A 17,062-nucleotide genomic window follows, 5' to 3' on the forward strand; every position below is an offset into this window, starting at 1 on the left:
TACTAATTATTTCCCTTTGAAGATGACCTAACCCCCTAATCACAGTTACTTATGAATTTAAATCATTCAGATCGTTGTTGACTCCTGATGCAGTCTGTCTATCTTCTGAATTTCCACCATCTTTTGAGGATTTGTTTTATGTAGACCCATGGTCTTGTTTTATCATTAATAAACTTACTCCAGGGTTCCTCTATTAATCTACCCCTACTTCCTTGCTTTTGACATATAGGAGGGTCTGCTGAAAAGTTCTCAGCCCAACTAAGAAGGGAATGAGGTAGAAACTTACAAGTCATTCCACACTTTTCTTGACACTTTTCGTTTCATTTCATATCATTGAAAAGTGTCAAGAAAAGTGTGGAATAACTTGTAAGTTTCATGGCTCCACATCATTCTCTTGGTTGGGCTGAGAACTTTTCAGCAGCCCCTCATATTGTGATGTCATAATGCCTCATTCCACCAATGTCTAAGAGCCAACCTCATCAGTGATGTCACAATGGCTTGGTTTCCTGTGACCATTTATTAGATGCATTTGTCTCATTGACATGAAAAGTGTCAAGAAAAGTGTGGAATAAAAACTTCTAAGTTTCATGGCTCCACACCATTCTCTTGGTTGGGCTGAGAACTTTTCAGCAGACCTTCGTATGCAGAAGCCATCTTCTGGTATAGCCAGTTCACAGAACCTTCTTTAGATGTGAGGCACAACAGAAAAACATGATACAGTGATTTTGCTTTAAAACAAAGGAGGTTAGGAGACATAGTAACATACATAGATGACAAGCTTGTGATAATAATTATTTGATTCTAGTATATAATCCTGCTATTAAAGAAGAATTGCTTACAAAGTCTGCCAGAGGGAGCACACATAAGTTTGTTTTTTTGGTTTGTTTTTTTTTTTGTAGGCAAACTTTATTACTGGTTCATTTATGGCACTGCCTGCTTACTGATGTGTGGCCAGTACAGCTCCATGAAGAATAGGTAGCACAGGGTGTTATGGTGCAGAACAGACTATCTCCTAGCAAAATGGATTATATAAATGATTACAGAAGAGGATGTGCTGTACGGGATGCAAGGTTGAAGAAGACGCATTGATTTCCCAATCAGAGTTTAGTTAAGGTGTAAGCTTTACCCACACAAGTGTGAAAATGCTGAAACACACATTTAACTCCCACTCTAGTGGGAAAATCTTGTACCTCGTAACTCAGATACAATCAAAATTGCACTCCTTTGGTCTCAGCAAGATTGTTATACATAGATGCTATAAACAATACTAGATGGGTTTTTATCTGGATATCTAACATGTTCCAGAGTCTAAGCTCTAGAAGGTGCCAACAGCTATTTGGTCATTTTTGCAGTCTCTCCATCTTCTGCTCTCATGGAGCACTTCTGATCTCCTTTTCTGCTCCAAAATGGCTTGGAACCTCATCTTTCCCTGAAGAGGATCATATCCCTTCACCCCTCCAAAGCTTTGAACCCCCTTCCATCCCCTCCCCCAAATAACTCTGAACCATTCTCTCCGTCTGAAAAAGATCCATTCCCCCCTTGGTCTACTGGTAATTGAGCAGTAATGAACCCCACTCGCTCCTGCCTCTTTCAGTTCTTCCATGATAATGGCCACCACGACATCTAGGATGTTTAAGGAAATATACTTAGAACATCAAGAAAGAACTAGATTCTTATTCTCAGATACAGAAGAAGTTTATTTACAATACTGTACAGGTAATTCAGTAATTTTAGCTCTCAATTTAGGGATTTTATATAAAGGTAATTTGCCATAAGATAAATATTGTTAGAAAATCTGAATGGTTAGTTATGCTGGATTAGCAGGAACATAAGAACATAAGCAGTGCCTCCGCCGGGTCAGACCATAGGTCCATCCTGCCCAGCAGTCCGCTCCCGCGGCGGCCCAAACAGGTCACGACCTGTCCAAATCACCAGAAGGGGCCCCCATGCCACCTTGGTTTCCTATTGAGTCCTATCTTCCCATCAAAGTCCTAGCCCTCCGGTCTTGCACATGCACGACCTGGTCGGGTTTCTATACTTATTTTCTGGTTAGCTTTCTCAGTATCCCACGATCCCTTTATCCCTCAGGAATCCGTCCAGTCTCTGTTTGAATCCTTGTACCGTACTCTGCCCAATCACGTCCTCCGGTAGCGCATTCCAAGTGTCCACGACCCTTTGGGTGAAAAAAAACTTCCTTGCATTCGTTTTGAACCTATCTCCCTTCAGTTTCTCTGAATGCCCCCTCGTACCTATTGTCCCCTTCAGCCTGAAGAATCTGTCCCTATCCACCCTCTCTATGCCCCTCATGATCTTGAAGGTCTCTATCATATCACCCCTGAGCCTCCTTTTTTCCAGAGAGAAGAGCCCCAGCCTATCCAACCTCTCGGCATATGGGCAGTTTTCCAGCCCTCTTACCAGTTTCGTTGCTCTCCTTTGGACTCTCTCGAGTACCGCCATGTCCTTCTTGAGGTACGGCGACCAATATTGAACGCAATATTCCAGATGCGGACGCACCATCGCTCGATACAGTGGCAAGATGACTTCCCTCGTCCTGGTTGTTATGCCCCTTTTTATGATGCCCAGCATCCTGTTGGCTTTTTTTGAGGCCGCTGCGCACTGTGCAGATGGCTTCAGTGATGCATCCACCAGCACTCCCAAGTCTCTCTCAAGACTGCTTTCTCCCAACAATGCCCCCCCCAATTTGTAGTTGAACAACGGGTTTTTTTTCCCTATATGCATGACCTTGCATTTTTCCACGTTAAAGCGCATTTGCCATTTGTTCGCCCAGTCTTCCAGCTTGTCTAGGTCCCTTTGCAGGTCCTCGCACTCCTCCCTGGAGCTAACTCTGCCGCACAGTTTGGTATCGTCTGCAAATTTTATAACCTCGCACTTTGCCTCCTTTTCCAGGTCATTGATAAATATGTTGAAGAGTAACGGCCCCAGCACCGATCCCTGCGGCACACCGCTCGTGACTCCCCGCCAGTCAGAATATTGGCCCTTCACTCCGACCCTCTGCAGTCTACCCGACAACCAGTGCTCTATCCATCGGTGCACATCCCCTCCCACCCCGTGGTTCCACAGCTTCCTAAGCAGCCTTTCATGTGGCACCTTGTCGAAAGCCTTTTGAAAATCGAGGTAAATGATGTCGATGGGTTCCCCATTGTCCACCCGACTGCTTATTCCCTCAAAGAAGTACAGAAGGTTCGTTAAGCATGACCTTCCCTTACAGAATCCGTGCTGGCTTGTTCTCAGTAGGCCATTTCTCTCAATGTGCTCGCAAATGCCGTCCTTTATCATAGCTTCCACCATCTTCCCTATAATTGAAGTCAGGCTCACCGGCCTGTAGTTTCCGGGGTCACCCCTCGATCCCTTTTTGAAGATAGGTGTGACATTCGCCAATTTCCAGTCCTCTGGTACCTCTCCAGTTTTCAAGGATAGGTTACAAACATGCTGGATTGTGCCCGCTATTTCTTGTTTTAGCTCCTTCAGAACCCTCGGGTGGATCCCGTCCGGACCCGGTGATTTGCCGCATTTTAACCTGTCTATCTGTTTGAGGACATCCTCCTTACTTACCTCTGTGCTCCAATTTCTCAGCCTGTTCCCCACTCATGAGCTCCTCTGAGTCCGGTATATTAGATGTGTCTTCTCTCGTGAAAACCGACGAGAAGAACGTGTTCAGCCTCTCAGCTACCTCTTTATCCTCTTTAATCACTCCCCTCCTATCCCCATCGTCCAACGGCCCTACCTCCTCTCTCGCTGGTCGTTTCCCCTTTACGTAACTGAAGAATGCCTTGAAGTTTTTCGCCTCCCTGGCCAGCCCCTCTTCGTATTTCCCTTTTGCTTTTCTAACCTCTCGGTGGCATTCCTTTTGGCATTTCCTGTGCGCCTGGTGGTTTTCCTCCGTTGGATCCTTTTTCCATCTCCGGAAGGATACTTTTTTGTCGTTTATTGCCCTCTTTACTTCTGCTGAGATCCAAATCGGGTCCTTTGACCGCTTGTTCTTGCAGCCTTTCCTGAAACTGGGGACGTACTTTTTTTGTGCTTCCTGCAGGGTGTCCCTGAATAGGGTCCAGGCGCTTTCCACAGTCTCCATCCTAAAGATGGAACTCACTCTGATTAGGCCCAGATGTGTTCTTTCTTCATATTGTTGCTTCTGGTTGGCCTGGTGAAGGAGGTCTTTTATCTGCAGAGAGTAGCTTAAGATGTAGATCCTTGCTGCAAGAGGTCTTCTATTTCTGAGTGGTTGGGAGTGGAACATGGAATGTGCCCATGTCCCCAGTTTACATTTCTGACTAATGAAAATCACTCTTTTCACTCCCTCCCCCTTAATACCATTCTGTCCACTATTTTTTTATTTTTCTTCCATTTGTGCGTCGCACATACCTATACAAGCTCTTGGCGACATTACATTAAATTTCCTTTCTTGACACAAATTAATCACTGTTATAATTGATTCTAGTCTGTGTCTGTTGGAGCTAACTATTCAAGCAGCCATCTTGTCTAGCAATGGAACTTCACTTTTTAATATATTTTATTTATGTGACCTTTGATATTACTGAATGTTTGAGATTTTTTTTTTTAATTCTTTATTAATTTTCAAACTACAACAGTGCAATACAGCTAATGCAATGCATAATCTATAATAATAATCCTCTTAAGTGCGCATGCGCACTTAAGAGGCTGTGGGTACCTGACAAGTGCTGTGTCCCTCCGTGCCGATTCCATTTTCGAATTCAAACATGGAGAGACACAGCACAGCCAGCTCCCCTCCCGCCCTCACTCACCGCCGCCAAAGCCTCCTCCTTCTGCCGGCTCATCCGCGTTTAAATTTACAGAAAAGTGCTGCACCGTGCTACCGCTGGCCTCGGCGTCTTCTGTCCACTGCGGCCCGCCCTCTCTGACTACTTCCTGTTTCCGCTAGGGTTGGCCGCAGTGGATAGAAGATGCCGAAGACAGCGGTAGTGCGGTGCAGCGCTTTTCTGTGAATTTAAACGTGGCAGCTGGGAAGGGGGCTGCGGGAAATGCAGCTGCTGCACAGGAAAAGCCGGGAAATGCTGCTGCTGCTGCACAGGGAAGGCTGGGAAATGCTGCTGCTGTACAGGGAAGTGTGTGTGTGTGGGAAATGCTGCTTCTGCACAGGGAAGGGTGGGAAATGCTGCTGCTGCTGCATAGGGAAGGGTGGGAAATGCTACTGCTGCACAGGGAAGTTGGTGTGGGGGGAAATGCTGCTTCTGCACAGGGAAGGGTGTGAAATGCTGCTTCTGCACAGGGAAGTGTGTGTGAAATGCTGCTTCTGCACAGGGAAGGGTGGGAAATGCTGCTGCTGCTGCACAGGGAAGGGTGGGAAATGCTACTGCTGCACAGGGAAGTTGGTGTGGGGGGAAATGCTGCTTCTGCACAGGGAAGGGTGTGAAATGCTGCTTCTGCACAGGGAAGTGTGTGTGTGTGTGTGTGAAATGCTGCTTCTGCACAGGGAAGTGTGTGTGTGTGGGGAAATGCTGCTTCTGCACAGGGAAGGCCTGGAAATGTTGCTGCTGTACAGGGAAGGGTTGGAAATGCTGCTGCTGCACAGGGAAGTGTGAGAGGGAAATGCTGCTGCTGCACAGGGAAGTGGAGGGGACGGGGAGGGAAAGGGGTCCTGGGAGCAATCTTGGTTTGCTTTGGGGGAGGGGAAACAGAAGGGGGCCATGGAGAGACAGAAAGACAGGCAGGCAGCGCATTAGAACGAAAGACAGACACACAGAAAGACAGCGGGCAGGGAGAGAGACAGAAAGAAAGAAAGACAGACAGGGTGCCAGAGAGAGAACCAGAAAGAAAGAAGGACAGACAGCGGGAGGGAGAAAGAAAGAAAGACAGACAGACATATATTCTAGCACCCGTTAATGTAACGGGCTTAAACACTAGTAATACAATAAAAGCACATTCATCTTTCCCATGTTCATAATCATCCATTTTCACCCACCCACCCAAACAGTAATCATTCAATATAACACAAACATATATTATCATAAATATCTGACCTTATTCTGAATAATGATTTCTTCTCACCCATCCCAAGTATGAATATTCAAAAATCAATTTATAGCATAAAGAATCCCCCTCTCACCCTGCCCTGGATATGTACCAAAGTAAAGAACAAACTGACACACATTCAACAAACAATTACAATGAGGTAACATAAGATGTCAATGGGCTCTATATTACTTTAAATATATTACCATGTCCTACATTTTCAGCATTTATTCTTTCAAATCTATAACTAGAGCAAAGACTTGCCCAGCAGATCACAGTTCTTCCAATTTCAAGTGATCGTCCGGATGGCTATCCCTGTCATTATAAGGAAAAGATGACCTTTATATTGATCTATAAGGGGCTTAACATGTAAAATTGTACCACAAATGACTGCCTCAAACGTTAGAGGAATTGAGGATTCTAAAATGTTATTAATTCTACCCCATATTGACTTCCAAAAATTGAGTATCAAAGGACAATAGAACAGATGATCCAGTGTCCCAATGTCTAAATGACAGTGCCTGCATCTATTAGATTTAGAATTATCTAATTTATGCAACCTAAGTGGGGCCTAAAAAGATCTATGTAACGGAAAAAAACCATGTTTGTAAATGTTTGAGATTTTTTACAATTAACACCCTATCTCTCCTGAAGTCATACCCCATCCTCTCCACATCTGTTGTAAGCCTTCTCCCTAATTCTATAACCTTAGCACCTAACTTTAAGTGAATTTGTATGCCAAGATGATAGAATTCTAGCACTCACACATGCAAATGTTACATACTTGGCAATATTCTATAACGAGTGCTCAAGTTTCATAGCGCTTAAATGGGAGACAGGTATGTCAAATATTTATATGCATAGGTTATAGAATATTTGAATTAGATGCTAAAGTGCAACATTTAGGTTTGTGCATTTATACCTACTGTGGACATGGCAGAAGTGGGCATATCTAAATATCCATGTAAATGCCAACTTACACTGGTATTCTATAATGGAATCTGAGTTCCTAGGTGATGTTATAGAATTGATGCAGTGATTTGGCGCCCAAATGGCACACTTTATAGAACAGACTCCTGCTCTGCCCTGTCTTGTTCACCTACCGAAGGTTTATCATTTGCTATAATCTATGTTTCTCTCTCTCTCTGCAGCTTCCCGAGCTAAACTCAGCATGATCAACACAATGTCAAAGATTCGAGGACAGGAGAAAGGACCAGGTTACCCGCAGGCTGAGGCACTGTTGGCAGAAGCTATGATAAAGTTCGGGAGAGAGCTCGGAGATGAGTCTAACTTTGGTGATTAGTTTTTCTCCTTTGCGGGTATCGTGCAAAGACTTTTCTGGCTCTGTAGCCAGAGGATAATCCAAGTACAGTAGAGTCAGTTCCAGGTTTGCGTATTCCATGTGTTGCGTAGCCTTGTGTTGTAGTACCTCCCGGAGAGGAAATTGCACAGGCAAGACATTTTTTGTGTGGAACTGGGGAAATGGAAAACCTCCCTAATTAAAACAATACATGTGCTTCAGTGAAACTCATTGAATAGCGAAACAAATTGAACTTAGATGCAACATTTGCAATAGGGATGTGCATTTATTAGTGTTCATTCAGTTCATTAGTGAGCCTTAAAAAAAAAAATGTAGTGGCTATTGGCAGGTCATGAGACCTGCATAAAATGTACACTACTCATAACTCACTGATGCAGTGTATTGCAAAGTGTGTGCCACGGCAGATTCCAGGTGTGCTGCGAGATGCTGGTGAGCAGGAGAGGCAGTGGCACTGGCTGACTGCTTATAGGACATGCATCTTGTGGCAAGAGGCACGTCCTATAAACAGCTGGCGCCAGTGTCTCTCCCCCTCTCTGCCTATCTAGTACTTCCCCACTTCTGGTAATAGGAGGCTGAGGGCCATAGATGGAGGGCATCCGAGCATGCGCGAACGTCGATATGATGATGATACATATGTGCATGCTGTCATCATGGCGACGTCCACGCATTTCTGGATGCCCTCCAGCCGCGGCCCTGAGTATAGTATGCCACAGCTTCAAAAAGTTTGCGGCACACTTTGCTAGTGGGATAAAGCATTGGTACCAACTTTCTACCCATGACATGTACCACCTTTAAATATTTTTTTTTAATTAGTTAACACATGTTTAGGGCTAGATTCAGTGAATGGTGCTCAAAAATCGGCACTAAAAATATTGGTGCGCCAATGCCATTCTACAATGGGCACTCAAAAAAAAGTGACGTAGTTGATGCCCCTGTACAGGTCATTGGTAAGGCCCCACTTGGAGTATTGTGTTCAATTTTGGAGACCGTATCTGGCGAAGGACGTAAGAAGACTTGAGGCGGTCCAGAGGAGGGCGACAAAAATTATAGGAGGCTTGCGCCAGAAGACATATGAGGAGAGACTGGAAGCCCTGAATATGTATACCCTAGAGGAAAGGAGAGACAGGGGAGATATGATCCAGACGTTCAAATACTTGAAGGGTATTAACATAGAACAAAATCTTTTCCAGAGAAAGGAAAATGGTAAAACCAGAGGACATAATTTGAGGTTATGGGGTGGTAGATTCAAAGGCAATGTTAGGAAATTCTACTTTACAGAGAGGGTGGTGGATGCCTGGAATGCGCTCCTGAGAGAGGTGGTGGAGAGTAAAACTGTGACTGAGTTCAAAGAAGCGTGGGATGAACACAAAGGATCTAGAATCAGAAAATAAGATTAAATATTGAACTAAGGCCAGTACTGGGCAGACTTGAATGGTCTGTGTCTGTATATGGCTGTTTGGTGGAGGATGGGCTGGGGAGGGCTTCAATGGCTGGGAGGGTGTAGATGGGCTAGAGTAAGTCTTAAGAGAGATTTCGGCAGTTGGAACCCAAGCACAGTACAGAGTAAAGCTTTGGATTCTTGCCCAGAAATAGCTAAGAAGAAAAAATTAAAAAATTTAAATTGAATCAGGTTGGGCAGACTGGATGGACCATTCGGGTCTTTATCTGCCGTCATCTACTATGTTAGTAAGGGGGTGAGGTCTGCCCCGGGCGCAGTCTTGGGAGGGGCGCTGGCACCCGTCCTCCTCTCTGCCCCCCTGCTCCTTCCTGACCGCCCCCCTGCTGCACCTGGGTTCTCCTTCCTTTCCCTCATACCTCTTTCATTTTCCATGCGCGAGCAGCATTGCGAACTTTCTGCTCACGTCGGTGTTGCCTCTCGCTGATGTAACTTCATAGGTGCAGGGCCCAGAAGTGACATCACAGGGATGGCCGACATGAAGCGGGCAGCAAATTTGTGGAGTTGCTCAAGCCTGGAAAATTAAAAAGGGAAGGGGGCATGTGCATGGCAGGAGCCGTGGGGGTTGGGGCGGGGCGCCATTCACCCTCGCTACGCCACTGGGGCCCATTTTAGATTAGTGTTGCGTTCTGAAACCAGGTGTAATTACCAGCACCCCAATTTGAGCACACATACCTGGATTCTAAATCACTACATGGAAATTAAAGGAACGCCTCTGACCCTGGCCACTACTGTGCTTTTCTCAGGAAAAGAAGGAGTTCAACTTATAAGTCCAATTATAATTGACAATAAACCCCTCAACCAAACTATCAACACAAAAATTTTGGGAGTCATAATAGACAACAACCTCACTTTCCGAGCACACATCAGTGCACTGGTTAAAAACTGTTTTTACAGATTAAGAATGATCCGTTCACTTTCCCCCTTCCTCGATTCATTTTCTCTTAATACTTTAATTCACTCCTTAGTTATCTCAAAATTAGATTATTGTAACTCCTTATTAAAAGGGGCTTACCAAAAGGATATAAGACGTCTTCAACTCATTCAAAATACTGCAATAAAGATTATTTCAGGTTCAAAAAAGTTTAATCATGTCACACCCCTATTACAAAATGCCCACTGGCTGCCTATATCATATAGGATTACTTACAAAATAGCCCTCCTAGTCTTTAAGACATTAAAAACTAATACACCTGCATTCATAGATAGGCTCCTGATTCCATACAGTTCATCCAGAGTTCTCAGATCATCTTCTCAGTCTACTCTAAATGTTCCCTCATTAAAAATTATTGGAACCCGCCGTGCTTCAATCTTCTCTGTTACTGCCCCAATGATATGGAACACTCTCCCTTTGTACTTAAGATTAGAACAAGATTTGCAAATATTCAAAAAGAACTTAAAGTGTCTTCTTTTTAAAGAAGCCTTTAACTGTTAATTCTTTTTTATACAATATCTGATTTTCTCCTCTATTAATATAGACTACTACAATTCATCACTATGACCTCATTTGGTATCTTATTTCCCCTTATCTCCCTATGTGTCTCCCTTTTATGTAATCTTTTCACAAATATTGTATTTCTTCCCCGCTTTCCCATTGCTTCTAGTTTTTTTTTTGTTTTTTTCCTTCCTTTTTTAAAGGATGTAACCCTTGTTCGTTTAGTAATATATTATGTATAAGTGTGTTTTCTTAAATTCTGATTTTAATTTATGTAAAACGCTTTGTATTTGGAAAAGCGTTTAATCAAATAATTTAATAAACTTGAAACTTGAAACACACACCTCCCATAATCGCACCCCATTTTGGAATGTACGCCATAGGATTTGGGCGAACATTGTTATAGAACAGTGCAAGGTAAGATGTGTGCTCAAATCCAAATTTGTGATTACTGCCAATTAGCACCTAATTATTGACACTAATGGGTTTGTTAGGCATACATCTTAAATTGGTGCCCATTACTGCCACCCAATACTGAACACCATAAATAGAATTTCAGGGTTAGTGTGTAAAACCACGCAAAATGTTTTAATGAATTTACCGGCAGCCTGTTTTTCTGCACTAGTGCCGCATTGAGAACTTAATGTCCTTTAGTAAAAGGACCCCTTACAGCACACTAAGTCAACAATTCAGGCCAGCCTACAAATTAGCATATAGTACTTTAACTTGAATTAAAATTTATGTGAATTTCACCAAAGAAAGGGGCTGAAAATAGGGGGAAAAGCCTAAATGAGCCAAAAACCAACCAAAATATTTTGCCATGTGGACATCCCTAATTTGCAGTAGAGCATTGCAAAATTTCTAACCAGCCACTTTCCTACAGATCTGTGTTTTTTAGCCTAGGCCTCAGAACAAGACCGTTGGGTTTTAGGATAGCTGCAATGAGTATGCATGAGATAGATTTGCCATCTTTCCTGCTCCTTACTTATCAACCATTCCCCAGTGGCGTAGCAAGGGAGGTTGGTATTAGGAGCGAAGGTGCCACTCTTTCCTGCCCCTTGAGCACTTCCCTATGTACCTCTTGAAAATCCATAGTCTTTTTTTTTTTTTTTTTTTAATCTTTATTGATTTTTAAACTAAAACAGTGTCATAACAATTGAACAAACAGTAGGTATTACATAAATTACACTAATATCTGTACAGGTAACATATACAACATTCAAGATTTATAGTTATCTTACATATAATAATAACATAATATTACATAATATATTATAAATAAAGAATAAAGTTACCCAAATGTCCCCATCAATATTTATTCCCCTCCCTCCAACCCCCCCCACCCCCCATGGATGTGTAAAGGTAGATGAACAAAAGGAAATATAAGATAAATACATTATTATCCATAGTCTGTTATTGAGAAAAACATGGGGGGAAGCCACTGCTTGCCCTGGATCGGTAGCATGGAATGTTGCTACTCCTTGGGTTTTGGCCAGGTACTAGTGACCTGGATTGGCCACCTTGAGAATGGGCTACTGGGCTTGATGGACCATTGGTCTGACCCAGTAAAGCTGTTCTTATGCTAGAGTGAGCAGCATCTTCCACCTGCTGCTCAAGCTGGCCTTGGATCCCTTCTGACATCATGTCCTGGTTCCACGACCAGGAAGTGATGTCAGAAGGGAGTTGAGGTTGGCTTGAACAGCAAGTGAAAGATGCTGCATGCTCTAGTGGCTCATGTACTTACCTTTCCAAGGCAGGATCCATGAAATCCTGATCAGCAATGCTCCCATCTTTGGATTTTGAGCCCCTTTCAATTACACTCTCTAGCCCCATCCTCATTGTTTTTCCCTTTATTGTTTTCTTTCCTAAAACATTTTGTATTTCCTCCTTTCCTGCCCTTTGGTTCTGTTAGTTCATCCGTCTTTTTTTTTTTTTTTGGTTTGTTAATGTTGTCATAATATGTTGGTATGGCCTATTTCTTTGTAACAGTTTTACTCCTGTACATTGCTTAGAAGTCTGAGCGATTTTATCAAATTTTAAATAAACTTGAAACTTGATTTAAAGAGGTATGGGGGGGCAGAGAGGTAAAGAGACATCCTGTGAAGATGGCGCCCGAGGCAGTCTCCTTGTCACCCCCCTCTTCCTACACCACTGACCAGATCCTCCATTTTGATTGGAACAGTGAAGGTATCATAAAAAAAAAGACACCAAAAGGAGCTGAATTTAGGAAAGCCTGGGACAAAATGAAGATTGGAATAAGCACTACAAATAATAAAAGACAATGCTATGAAGAAACCCCAAATGGCATCAATGCAGCAGCCATTAATATGCAGAATGAACAGCACTCCCTACCATTATGAATCTGCGCATCCTCATATCCTATCTGTTACACTGCTTTCCCTGCCTTTGGCAGCAGAAAAAGAGTAGACTCTTATCACTAATGTAATTCACACTTCCTCCTACAGTTCCTTAGTGGCTGCTAATTCTTCTATAATTGACTGGTTCTAGCTGCTGAAATCATTTGTGTGTCTGCCTAATATTTAGGGCCTAAGGAACAACAAAGCAAAAGTTTTACTGCATTGTGTGAGAGAGAAAATTCCTGGTCAGGGCTGGTGTAGCGAGAAGGGAGGAGGGGCAACAGGGTAATTTCCCTAGGCCTTCATGCTACAGGGGGCTCCAGACCCTCTCAATGCTGAAGAAGGCAGCCGCGGCACACCAGTGTGCCTCCTGAGATTTCTAGTGTGCCGTGACACACTGACGAGGAGGAAAGTCATCCATGCCAGCTGCCTGCCTACAGGACGTACCTCTCACAGCAAGAGGCACGTCCTGAAGGCAGGCAGTCGGCGTAGACAATCTCCTCCTGGCCGGCTTCTCTTCTCCTCTCCCCGCACCTCCCAGATCCCTCCACTGGTGGGTCTCAGCCAGATGAACCTCTACACATCCGTGGACATCAACGCAATGACATCACACATGTGTGTGACATCATCACTTCAACATCTGCGCACTTCCGGGTGCCTTCCAGCCTGGGCACTGGATTAGTGTGCCACCGGCCGGAAAGTTTGTGAGACACTGTACTAGATCATCATAGCAATGAGAAGCTTCCATATGGCTTCTTGCATTTTTGTTCCTTGGTTTGCAGCCATTGCTGGAGCAAGAACATATCCTTTCTGCATCACGTGGCTCTGTGAGAGTCTGAACCGCACATGAAGGTCTTGTGAGATTTTAAAGAACTGAAGACCAACATGAGAGTTCCTGTACTTACATAGTAACATAGTAGATGACGGCAGATAAAGACCCGAATGGTCCATCCAGTCTGCCCAACCTGATTCAATTTAAATTTTTTTTTATTTTTCTTCTTAGCTATTTCTGGGCAAGAATCCAAAGCTTTACCCGGTACTGTGCTTGGGTTCCAACTGCCAAAATCTCTGTTAAGACTTACTCCAGCCCATCTACATCCTCCCAGCCATTGAAGCCCTCCCCTGCCCATCCTCCGATGTCAAAATTTACGTTGGGAAGAAGGCAAGAAGCAGCGGCGGCGGTCTGGGGTTTCAATCGGCGCAGCAGGGAGGGAAAGTGATTGGCTGTCCTGGTGTCCCCGTGCACAGCTTCGGGACGCTGTTCCTGAAAACGGTACATTTTGGTGTCCCGAAGCGGTGGGTCGGGACAACGAGACGGTCGGTCTAAAAACAGGACTGTCCCATTGAAAACGGGACGTATGGTCACCTTATGCATGCCTCATACTCATTTGGAACTATGCAATAAAGGGAGGAGGAAGTTCTTGCTCTGCAGACCACAGGGTGATGATTAGTTCAAGAACAGAGTGAGGCTGGCTTTAATCAGGAGTAATAATAATAATAATTTTTATTTCTTATATACCGCTATACCATAAGTTCAAAGCGGTTTACAACAAGTTACATACAATGAGAGTAAGAGATGTTTACAACAAGAAGTAAGAGATGTTTACAACAAGATACATACAATGAGTGTATGAGATGTAAGGGGAACAGAAAAAGTACTTTCTGGGATTCAAATTGCAAATGGAAGAGAACCAAGATGGTTTGAATCAAAAGGAAGTATCTAGTCAGAGATTGGTGTGCAAGGGAAAACAATTTGGGTGGAATACCTTTACAAATGGGAAGAAGGATGAGTTAATCTAAAATCAAGAGAATTGGGATGAGGATAGCTGAGGGGGATTGGGCAAGAATTAGAATTTGTTAAAGAGACAGGTCTTCAGTGATTTTCTGAAGTGATCAGAGATGGTGATCAGTTTCAAGATGGAGACTGCTGGAAGTGAAGTCCATGAATGCAGTATAGGCTAGAGATAGAGTTGGGACTGGACTGCCTATCTCAAACAGGAGCTTGGATAATTTGTGACCATAGTGTTTGAGCAGGAGTAGGGGCTGGAGAATAAGGTGAAGATGGCTTGTTGAAGCAGTGGTAAGGAAAAGGGTAGGAACAGGAACTGCGTAGGTGGTTGACCAGCTAGCTGAGATGCTGACTGGGTTTTTGGATAGTGAAGGCTAGCTGAGGTGAAGGTTGATGTTAAGAGCTGGAGGGTGGTAGAGTTAAGGTATAAGGTAGATGGTGGGGGGAGAGACGGGGGTGGGGGTGGGGTACAGGCTGAAAGATTGAGTGATGAAGGTAGTGGGAGAATGAAAGCAAGACTGGGTGATGCCAAGGTGGGGAGAAAGAAAGAATAACAATGGGTGACAACAGGGTGAGGGGAAGAAAGAGAATGAGCTAGGTTGGGTGATGATAGTGTGGGAGGAAGGAGAGAGAGACTGGGTAGGGAATGGGGCTTTTAAGTGTGTATTTGTCAGTGACCTAGAAGGTTGCTTTAGTTTAAGGCAGGGCTGCCATCAGGGCAGTACCACCAGTCCTGCATTCAGGGGCCCGGAGCTGACAGGGGGCCCGGGCTCCCCCAGTGTCCTAGGCCACAGTCTAGGGGGAGGGGCGGTCCGCCCCACGTGGATAGGAGAGAGCTGGACGGGGGATCCGCGGAATTCAATACATCTCGAGCCGCGAGGCTCGTCTTCTGTTCCTGCCTGCCCTGCCGCTCACATATAGCCGATCGCAAGTGTTCCCTGATGTCAGTGCTGACGTCGGAGGGAGGGCTTAAGCAAAGCCTGCCCTCCGACGTCAGCGCTGACGTTGGAGAATACTTCCGGTCAGCTATTTGTGCGTGGCAGGGCAGGCAGGAACAGAAGACGAGCCTCGCGGCTTGAGTTTCGTTTTGCTGAGAAAGTTGCAAAGATGGGCTGGGAGGCAAACGCGGAACACAAAAGGGGGGAGGGAGTGCGTTTTGCACAAAAGGCATGAACTTGGGAGAGAGGAAGGGAGGGAAAGAGATGCTGAGGTGGGGGAGGGAATGGGTTTTTGGACACAGAAGGCATGGACTTGGGAGAGAGGAAGGGAGGGAAAGAGATGCTGAGGTGGGGGAGGGAATGGGTTTTTGGACACAGAAGGTATGGACTTGGGAGAGAGGAAGGGAGGGAAAGAGATGCTGAGGTGGGGGAGAGAATTGGTTTTTGGACACAGAAGGCATGGACTTGGGAGAGAGGAAGGGAGGGAAAGAGATGCTGAGGTGGGGGAGGGAATGGGTTTTTGGACACAGAAGGTATGGACTTGGGAGAGAGGAAGGGAGGGAAAGAGATGCTGAGGTGGGGGAGAGAATTGGTTTTTGGACACAGAAGGTATGGACTTGGGAGAGAGGAAGGGAGGGAAAGAGATGCTGAGGTGGGGGAGAGAATTGGTTTTTGGACACAGAAGGCATGGACTTGGGAGAGAGGAAGCGAGGGAAAGAGATGGTTGTGTACACGGGGAATAGAAGAAAGGAGAATTTTGGTCATAGGGAGGGAGTGAGGTACAGATAGTGGCATACCAGGGTGGGGGGGGGGGGGGGCGCGATCCACCCCGCCCCGGGTTTACGTCCCAAGGGGGTGCCTGATTTATGAAGCTTCTTTTTCATTAGACTTGGAATAGGAAAACAGCTCTTGTAAATCAGGCCCTAGAGTAGCTGTGATAGAAGATACACCTTCTCCCCAACTCCTTTCCTCAACTTCAGTGAAAACATGGCTCCTAAATCTAAAGAAAATTTGTCAAGGCTTAGAGTAGGATACAGCAGAGTATGTAAGGGTTAAAGGAGAGTAATCATTTAATGTGAGTTATTACAATACCAATTGAAATGAGAGCTGAAACAGGAAACTGCTAGGAGTTGTGAATATGGAAACTAACCCCTCGACCCCTCCCTGTTTACAAAGGTGTGGAAGACTGTCATAGAGCTCTTATGAGCATTAGAGCAGGAGAGAGCATTCAGCATGTCAGCCGGTGCTAAAAATCTCTTGTGCACTTTTGTGAAAGGGGGGAGGGGGGAGACACATTTGGAAGCTAATAGCTGTAAGAGAATTGTCTACTCATAGAGACCACAGGAACTTTCTAAAAAGATCCTGTGGAGACCGCTTACCATCTGCCTTTTAATTGCAAATGGATACCTTTGGAATTCCCTTTGAGTGGAGATGAGGGAATGTTAGGGAATGCAAGTGATAACCTGCATTTCAGAAGAACTGCTATAAATAGTTATTTATCTATTAGTCTTTAAGCCCGTTACATTAACGGGTGCTAGAATAGATGTGTGTGTGTGTGTGTGTCTTTCTTTCTTCCTTTCTCTCTCCTTGGCTGCTGCTGTCTGTCTGTCTTTTTTTATTTGTCTCTCTCTCCTTGGAAGCTGTCTATCTGTCTTTTTTTCTTTGTCTCTCTCTCCCAGACGCTGTCTGTCTATCTTCCTTTCTGTCTGTCTCTCTGGCCCCCCTGTCTGTCTGTCTTTCTTTCTGTCTGTGTC

General features: G+C 44.6%; 1 protein-coding gene across 3 annotated transcripts in view; it reads left to right on the forward strand.

Annotated features, from left to right (window-relative positions):
• Positions 1-17,062, forward strand: part of SH3GL2 (SH3 domain containing GRB2 like 2, endophilin A1) — a 265,872-nt gene that overhangs the window by 179,429 nt on the left and 69,381 nt on the right. For all 3 annotated transcript variants that reach the window (XM_033920569.1, XM_033920579.1, XM_033920589.1), the window contains one exon: positions 7,164-7,307. In XM_033920569.1, the coding sequence (XP_033776460.1) occupies positions 7,164-7,307 (144 nt within the window). The remainder of the gene's footprint in view (positions 1-7,163; positions 7,308-17,062) is intronic.

This window comes from Geotrypetes seraphini, chromosome 1, assembly GCF_902459505.1.
Source record: "Geotrypetes seraphini chromosome 1, aGeoSer1.1, whole genome shotgun sequence".
Classification (NCBI taxonomy): domain Eukaryota; kingdom Metazoa; phylum Chordata; class Amphibia; order Gymnophiona; family Dermophiidae; genus Geotrypetes; species Geotrypetes seraphini.